Genomic DNA, 8,672 nt, shown 5'->3' with positions numbered 1-8,672 from the left:
TGTTTGCTTCATCAGAACTTATGTTTCCATCTCTCATTTAGCACAGAAACTCTTACACTGAAAATCCAAAAAACAACCTAAAGACTTTTTTGCAAAATTGAGGAAGTTATTTTGAATTTTCCCATTTCCATCAACCTTTTCTAATGTAATTCTTCAAAATACACATGAAAAAATGTTGAAGCAAAGTTAATTTGTAGACAAAACAAGCCAGTTCCTATAATAAATTAACCTTAAACAGGACTTTATCACTTACTTCATCTTTGAATATACATTTGATCTGATTGGTGAATAGTTACCACAAGTCAAGAGATAAATTACCAAGAAACAAGTCTCTGAAGTGATTCCACACCCACTCATCCCATAAATACAGTTCAGAGGGATTCCACTGGCTACAATCATTTCCTCTCATGACTGATAAGTTGGAGATAAAACGCCGACAGAAACAAAGGCAGGTTTGCAGTGCCGAGTAAACACAACGTCAACTCAGAGTAACTCAGAGTAACAGAGTTGTCAAGTGAAAGAAAAGCAGCATCATCCTGTGGGAGGCTTTTCTGTAAGAGATTTTTATTTGCAAAGATTTTTCAGAAAACTATAATTTTTCCTCCACTTCTAAATCATGCAGTAGTTGTTACTGTGTTGCTCTATCTCGTGTGAATTCATATAAATAGCATTAAAGCTTAATGCAACTTATTGAGCTTACATTACTTTATTTTCCCCATTTCCGATTTTTTTCATGGCAGTCTGAGCCGCGGTTATTATAATTAACTAAAACAAACAAAATAACGAAGCAGAAATTGAGAAAACACTTTCATTAACTGGAATACATAAAAACAGCAGTTAATGGGGAAACAATTATAACTAAATGCGTTTATAAAACTAAAACATACTGATATAATATTCTTCCTTTTTGTTTTTATTAATCTATTTATTAACCTTTCAAACTGATGTGAAATTTCTTTATTTTTCCCCACACAAACAGTTTACCTCGGCACTACATGCTCCGAACTCACAGCTATGCTAAGCTAGGCTACGCTACGCTAGTTCTCAAAGTGCCGACTTTAAATTTTGGAGAAAACCCCAGTCTGTTGGTTGTTCAAAAAAAAAAATATATATATATATATATATATATATACACTTTTTAAGTAATATCTTCTGTTGAGTATTATTGCCCAATCATAGTCACAATATAACACTTTTTGCACCTAAAAATTAACCATGAAAAAACTAAAGCTATTACTAAAATAAAAGGTAACCTAAAATCTGTTTTCCTGTTTGTTCTGGTACTTTTCATGCAACGCACTAAAGTCTGCACAGTTCAGGTCAAGATGCAATACTTAAAACTTTTGCCTTTTGGATGTAACTGGTTTTAAAAAATAGTGACAAGGACCAGAAATCCTGACATGAAACTTTCATAGTTTAATTAAAGCAATTTGAACAAATTTGATTGTTTGAAAAGCATCTTCTGCAGTAAATTTGGTAAATTCAGCTAGCTAAAATGTCAGCTAATATGCTCAAACAGTAAATATCCCTCACTATGGGGACATTTTTAAAAAATGAATTCCCCAACTTCAGCTGCAGTGTCGCTGTATACTTTTTGTTGACATACTTTTTTTTATTTTATCTTTATTGATTCTCAAGGAAGTATCATTTACATGACCTTAGGCCTCTACATCACAAAACTAACTTCAACATTTGAAATAAGGCGGACAAGTAAACCATTACATTATAACGGTCAACTTCACTTCCCTGAGAAAGATTATATTGCAGGGAGCAAAAGAGACGGTGAAAGAAAAAACAAAAGAAAATACAAAATTAAGTTAGAAATGTTAAAAGCAAACCACAAAAAAAAGAATACAGCAACAAAAAACATAAATAATTATGAAGTATGTCTATCAAAGGAGACAGACATACTCCTATGTCTATTTTGATGAAACCTGAAACCTCCTGGATTATCCAGGAGGTTTCACCAAGTTTGGTCTCTAAAAATGAAATCAGATCTTCTAAGTTTTACACATTGTACCCAAATCTGCCACCACTGACAGAACTGAGGCTGTTATTTTTTCCATTTCATTCATGTTGAATGTATGTTGTTGACATACTTTCATCTGGAAATTTTAGAAAACTTTCCCTGAACTGACAGAGTGAAGTCCAAGGAACACGGGTCCAAAAGTCAACCTGTGGTTGTGTATTAGTAAATGTTTTCCATCCCTTTATGTTCTGCTGGTAGTGATGGCAATAAGTACCACAGTACTATTCCACAACAATCTGACCCAGGTGGTCAGGATTAGTTTACATATTGTGGTCATAAAGTACCTCAGTTTTAATAAAATAACATATAAAACATATAAAAGAGTTATTCAAGTGAAGTGAACTTTATATTTCCTGATAAGATTTTTTTATTACTGACAACTTGACCAGAAATAATTTACTTTCTTTAATTGTGATGATGGAAGGGGGGTAAGCTCTTTAAATTTAGGAAATAATAATAGAAAATGTAACATTTAATAGATGTTATTAAGTACACAGCGGAAAGACTTAAATATTTCCATAAATGCCAAACCTTCAGAGCTCGGCAAGTGAACCTTTTGTTTACGACATTTACACTCAAAGAATCCATCTTATTTGATTTACATCGTTTCATTTAAAGCAAACTCATTTTCTTTGTTGCTCCAGCTGAAAAACAAGTTCATGAAGAAGCTGCCGAGAGACGCGGAGGCCTCCAACGTCCTGGTGGGGGAGGTGGACTTCCTGGACGCCCCGTTTGTGGCGTTTGTTCGTCTGCAGCAAGCCGTGATGCTGGGAGCGTTGACCGAAGTTCCCGTTCCCACAAGGTAGCCGACATGCAACAATTAACTCTGAAATATAATTATAACTTTATTTTCACATTAATTCTACATTTCAGTTTTAATTTCAGTCAAGCAATCAGAAACCAGACAGAAGCTTTTAATTATAAAATGTTTTCTCCTTCATTGATTTAGTGCACGGGTGTCCAAAACGTTTTGCAACAGTTTTGGACTTTTTTAGGGAAAAAAACTATTTTTTTCCACTGAGGGGAAAAAAGTATTCTGACTAAATCTGATTTATGATCCCAGAAGATTAAAGTCAGAATTTTGAAGGAAAAAGTCAAAATTCAGAGAAAAAAAAGGTTAAAACTCTCAGATTAATGTCAGAATTCAATGAGAAAAAAGTGCAAAAATAATTCTGTTATCAAAACAAACACAAAATATTGAAATGAAAAACACTTGGATCTGTAAATCATTTTCGATGGATTATGAGAACATGATCCAAGTTTCTTTTAATTATATATAGTTTTTTAATTTAAGTCCTTTTTAGCCTCATTTAATTAATGGGTTCACCCCAGTTCTACTTTTGAGTAAAAGTTACTGGATGTTTGTGATGCTATGCAGTATCAAAGTAAAATGAACGCAAAAAATGTGGTTAATAAGAGATGAATAATTTGTGTTGTTGCTCAAGTTTTCCATTTTAAGATGACTACATCATTTTTTTAATCAGTAAATATTTTATTAATTTGTTTTATGGATATTACCCCCAACAGTCTGGTAAAAATAAATCTGTGCTAGACTTTAATCGTGGACAAGGGCCGCACAGAATCATTCTCAGAGCCGCAGACGGCCCCCGCGCCACACTTTGGACACCCCTGATTAATTCTCTGCTTTGCTTCTCTTTGTAGGTTTTTGTTCATCCTGCTTGGACCCAAAGGCAAAGCAAAGTCATATCATGAGATTGGCAGAGCAATCGCCACCCTGATGTCTGATGAGGTTAGACTGGCTCATAAATCCACTGAAATTATACTTCAGTTATACTTCTTATGTGGTACAAAAGTATCAAATGATCTGGGAGATCGCAGCTCAAAGATGTGCATTGTTGCTTGAAATTCACTCTGATTAGTAGTTGCCTTCTTCTTTCACAAACTTGATTTTTACTACAGGTAAGATACTGACAACTGCTGACTAACTCGCAGAACCCCCTTTGAAAAAAGCCAAACTGTCCCTTTGAAGCAATACATTTCTTGTAAACTTTGAAAAAACTCCGATAGGTCTGCACTTTTATTCCTTTCTTCTGAAAACAGAAAATATTTAGACTTTTATTTAGAATTATTTGGCCTTAGTTATTTGCCAAATGCTGTTTACTGCATTAATTGCAAGGCAAACAAATAAAATAAACTCAAAGACCCCTGAGGAAAGCATTTGAGTTGATTAAAGTGATAAAACGGCGTTGCTCTCCACAGTTTTTGGGTTGATTAGATGGGATTAGTTGTTTATTTAGTGTTTGCAAGTCGCTGCTCTCTTTCCCTATTTAGTAATCCTCAGATCTGCTATCACAGTTCACTGGAGCCACATGCTTTCCTGTCACACGTTTTCCGCTCCAATACGTCTGTGTGTTTGTTCGCAGGTCTTTCATGACATTGCCTACAAGGCGAAGGACAGGCAGGACCTGCTGGCCGGGATCGATGAGTTCCTGGACGAGGTGATCGTTCTTCCTCCTGGAGAGTGGGACCCGACCATCAGGATAGAGCCTCCCAAATCGCTGCCGTCCTCTGACAAAAGGTCAAAAATGCAGGAAATCACAAAATCTTTAGAGTATTTTTGGTACCCAGCTTATGTTGCATATAATATCATTTTATAAACAAACAGATTTATGTTTCATTTAGAATGCCTAGCAAGGGAATTTATTAGTGGTGAGAATCTTTTACTATTCTCACGGTTTGATTTAGAGTGATTATTCGTAATAATTTCTGCTTTAATCTATAGGTGTGTAAAGAATACTTGTGATTTACTGCAATCAGAATGAGAAATGAGACATTAAAACGACATTTTAAATATTAATCAAGCTTTTTTTTTACTTTTAATCCCTCTTTGCATCCTTTATTTTGTCTTTACAAAGTGTTTTATTTCTGCATAAGGCAATAGAACCATATTACCATATTATATTAAATTGCATTTTCATAGCAAATGTAGGTAACACACTTATTGGAAAATACATAATAAGCCCTTTTCAAAGTGGATCTTTTACCTAAAATTCATATATTGGATGTTTTCATTCTTCCATATGGATATCAAATGCTTAGTTTTTCTTTTTGTTTTAAATAACACCCAGCCTTTTGTTGGCAATACGTTTATGTTTTTTGGTGTCTGGAAAATGAGCCTTCTCAAAAACCTTCGGAGTGTTACATCACAAATCAGCAGACACTGCCCGTCACCTAGCAACCCCAGGGAAGCCCAGCCCTGTTACCTAGCAACCCAAGCCGAGCTCCAGCATGATAGGTCAGCTAATTATACCGCTGTACAATGGCTGCTGGAAAAGACATACCATCCAGAAACCACTTGTTGCATTCTTGTTGGTTGTGCAGGAGGCTCCACTTCTGACATTCAGAGATGTACGGGAGTACAAACCTGCATTCGCTTGCATTCTTATTCTCATATGTAAACTTTGAGCAGGGGGCATGGCTAGCACCAGCTTATTTGGCTTTAAAGTCACAATTAAATCAGGCTGAAATCTCAATATATAAGAATGATTTTGTGCAAAAAATGTAATGAACATGTTGTGAAGACCATAGACCTATGCTAACCTGCTCAAGGAAGCATAGCACATCCTCAGAATGCTGTGTGAGCATGACAGACTGCAGAATCACCCAAACGCATCCAGCTGCACAACACAGTGTTTAATTATGAAACTGCCACAGTTCGTATTATATAAACCTGCAGTCAGCACTGATCTATCAGGCTATTTAATCACCTAATGGATCAGCATCATCCGACTGGAAACAGGAACCAAGTAGGTGACATCATGACGGGAAAGGTAGCAGTTAAATCAGGTTGTGTGAGCAGCTTCAGTGGGCCAAACGTTGACCTAAATCAAATAAATAATTCCAGGCGGCTTTGTGTTGATCAGATGTCACAGCAGCAACTGAAGAAACTTATTTCCGTTTCAGGAAAAACATGTACGCAGGAGGGGATTCTCAGATGAACGGAGACATGCCGCATGGTGGCGGTCATGGAGATGGAGGCGGGCACGCTACAGGGGAGGAGCTGAAGAAGACAGGAAGGTATAAAATAAACTGTTCTATATGGATGACGTTTTATTTATTGGATTGTACACTGCAAAAACACAAAATCTTACCGAGTGTTTTAGTTTCTACTGCAAATATCTTAGTAAACTCGAAATAAGACTAAACTAACTTATAAGAAACTTTTCAGCAAAATATAGCAGCTTGTTTTAAGTCAGTAATTCCTAACAATCAAGAAAAGGTTTTTGTTTCAATGGCAGATTATTTTACTTATGAGAAAAATGTCTTGTTATAAGTGAATTAGACATTTCCCCATGTTTTTAGTGAAGTCATTTGTACTTTTTCATCAATATTAAGGCTTTATTGGCTTAAAACAGGTTTCTATGTGTTACTAGTTACTAGTAAATTAGTTTTCTTATTTTAAATGTAGTAAGATATTTGCAGCAGAAACTAGACTAAAATACTTGGTAAGATTTTGTGTTTTTTCAGTGTAATTAAGAATCTCATCCCGTTATTAAGTCAGTTGTTTTGCCGTCAGGTTTTGTGGTGGTCTCCTTCTTGACATCAAGAGAAAGGCGCCTTTCTTTATCAGTGACTTCACCGACGCGCTTCACATTCAGGTCCTGTCGACCATTTTGTTTATTTACTTGGGAACTGTGACGAATGCCATCACCTTCGGTGGTCTGCTGGGGGACGCTACAGAAAACATGCAGGTCAGAGCGGGTTTTTAACCAAAGTGTGTCAGCCAAACTGTCGGATTTCCTGTTTTTAACCCTCCCTCTCCATGTTTGCAGGGTGTGCTGGAGAGTTTTCTGGGCACTGCCATCACCGGAGGTGTTTTCTGCTTGTTGGGGGGTCAGCCTCTCATTATTCTGAGCAGCACCGGTCCGGTTCTGGTGTTTGAAAGGCTTCTCTTTAACTTCAGCAGGTAAGTTTGGCATCTTCTCAGTATAACTCTAAATTAGAGTTTTAATAAATATGAAAAAGATGTTAACTGTTAGCCTTGCTAAGAAAGTTTTGTAGTTTACTGTCTTGAAATTACACAAAGTAAATCAAATTTACCTTCATCTTGTTGGAAAGAAACTTCAACTTAGAGGCCTAAACATAAACGAAAACTCACCAAACTTTACCTTTAATTGTCCCCTGGTTTAAATTTTAGCAGTTTTGATTGAATTAAAAATGGCTGTGACCAAACAGCTCTACAGCGCCCCCTAAAGTGAGAGAGGCCAACTGGTAAATAGTACGGAGCTGAAATTTGGGACGTACATAGAACCCTGTGAAACAATAAGAAAAAGTGTCTTGGAGGCATTTTCTAAACCAAACAGGAAGTCAGCCATTTTGGGTCAAAAGGTAATTTTTGCACTTTTTTACCTTCATGATTTAGTACTAATTACATTTATTAAATAAAAATGTTCCAATATGGAAGAAATATTGCTATGATACACAAAGACACGTTGCCATAGCAACTGATAACAACTCCACTCTGTGTATCAGGATTCAACCCAAAAAACACTCAAACATTTCCCACACAAAGAACAGAACATTCATGTTTATTTTGTGATCATTAATTAGTCATCGCTGTGGTAGATTAGCTGTAATCTACCACAGATTAGTGTAAACTAATCTACCAATTCCTTTCCCTCGATATTTTTTTAAATTAAAACTTTTTCTGACCTTGTTATAGATTAGCTATCAGCTAATCTACCACTGCAGTGACTGATTAGCTACCGCTGCTATCAGCTAATGTAACACTGCATTGACTGATTAGCTACCGCTGCTATCAGCTAATCTACCACTGCAGTGGCTGATTAGCTGATGATCTGTCAGAGTTGTTGTTTAGGTCATCTTTTTTAAAATTTTGTAACTGAACCAAAATGCACAGAATTCCACAGCACGTTAAGATTGTCAAAGTCAAGCTAGCATAGCTAACCTACTTTCCTTTCCCTCGATATTTTTTTTAAATTAAAACTTTTTCTGACCTTGTTATCTAGTTGTAGTGTTGGCAGTTAGTACCAAAGCACTGCGTCCCTTTTTGTTTTATATATCATGCGGACATTTAAGATTTAGTGCATTATATAGCCAACTTAGCAGCTAAGACCAATGCTAGTCATCGTTAGCGAGGAGCTTTTTGCTGGGGAAATGGGAGCGGGATCTCCATGTCATGAACTTCTCTGGTTTTGACGGTGTTTTGTGTCCTTTTTCTACGTAGGGATAACAATTTCGACTACATGGAGTTCCGGCTGTGGATCGGCCTGTGGTCGGCGTTCTTCTGCCTGGTGCTCGTTGCCACTGACGCCAGCTTCCTGGTGAAGTACTTCACCCGCTTCACGGAGGAGGGCTTCTCTTGTCTCATCAGCTTCATCTTCATCTACGATGCCTTCAAGAAGATGATCAAATTAGCTCACCACTACCCCATCAACTCGGTGTACAACATGGAAAACATCACGCAGTACGAATGTCTCTGCATGGGCCCCACGCTCTTAGGTGAGCCGTCCGTTTCATCTTAAGACTTTGCATCAGAAGAATTTCACTCACAGGAAATAAAAATACAGATTTTGGGCCTTTTTGGTGCTTTACTTTTTTTTTTAAATGTCAGTAAATTTGGCCCCACCACTGTCTTCAAATTACCGTATTTTCCGCACTA

The 8,672-nt window shown here is 36.7% G+C and overlaps 1 protein-coding gene across 3 annotated transcripts in view; it reads left to right on the top strand.

Moving 5' to 3' along the window:
• The window catches only part of LOC106947474 (electrogenic sodium bicarbonate cotransporter 1-like), a 48,982-nt gene extending 40,432 nt beyond the window's left edge, over positions 1-8,550 (top strand). For all 3 annotated transcript variants that reach the window (XM_015032490.1, XM_015032491.1, XM_015032492.1), the window contains 7 exons: positions 2,674-2,831; positions 3,692-3,779; positions 4,414-4,568; positions 5,954-6,067; positions 6,567-6,741; positions 6,823-6,956; positions 8,238-8,550. In XM_015032490.1, the coding sequence (XP_014887976.1) occupies positions 2,674-2,831; positions 3,692-3,779; positions 4,414-4,568; positions 5,954-6,067; positions 6,567-6,741; positions 6,823-6,956; positions 8,238-8,535 (1,122 nt within the window). In that variant the 3' untranslated portion in view covers positions 8,536-8,550. The remainder of the gene's footprint in view (positions 1-2,673; positions 2,832-3,691; positions 3,780-4,413; positions 4,569-5,953; positions 6,068-6,566; positions 6,742-6,822; positions 6,957-8,237) is intronic.
• The last annotated feature ends 122 nt before the right edge of the window (positions 8,551-8,672 follow it).

Source organism: Poecilia latipinna, unplaced genomic scaffold, assembly GCF_001443285.1.
Source record: "Poecilia latipinna isolate Pla-1442-1.1 unplaced genomic scaffold, P_latipinna-1.0 Scaffold243, whole genome shotgun sequence".
Classification (NCBI taxonomy): Eukaryota; Metazoa; Chordata; class Actinopteri; order Cyprinodontiformes; family Poeciliidae; genus Poecilia; species Poecilia latipinna.
The sequence above is the reverse complement of the archived record's forward strand: the minus strand, read 5'-3'. Positions and strand labels throughout refer to the sequence as shown.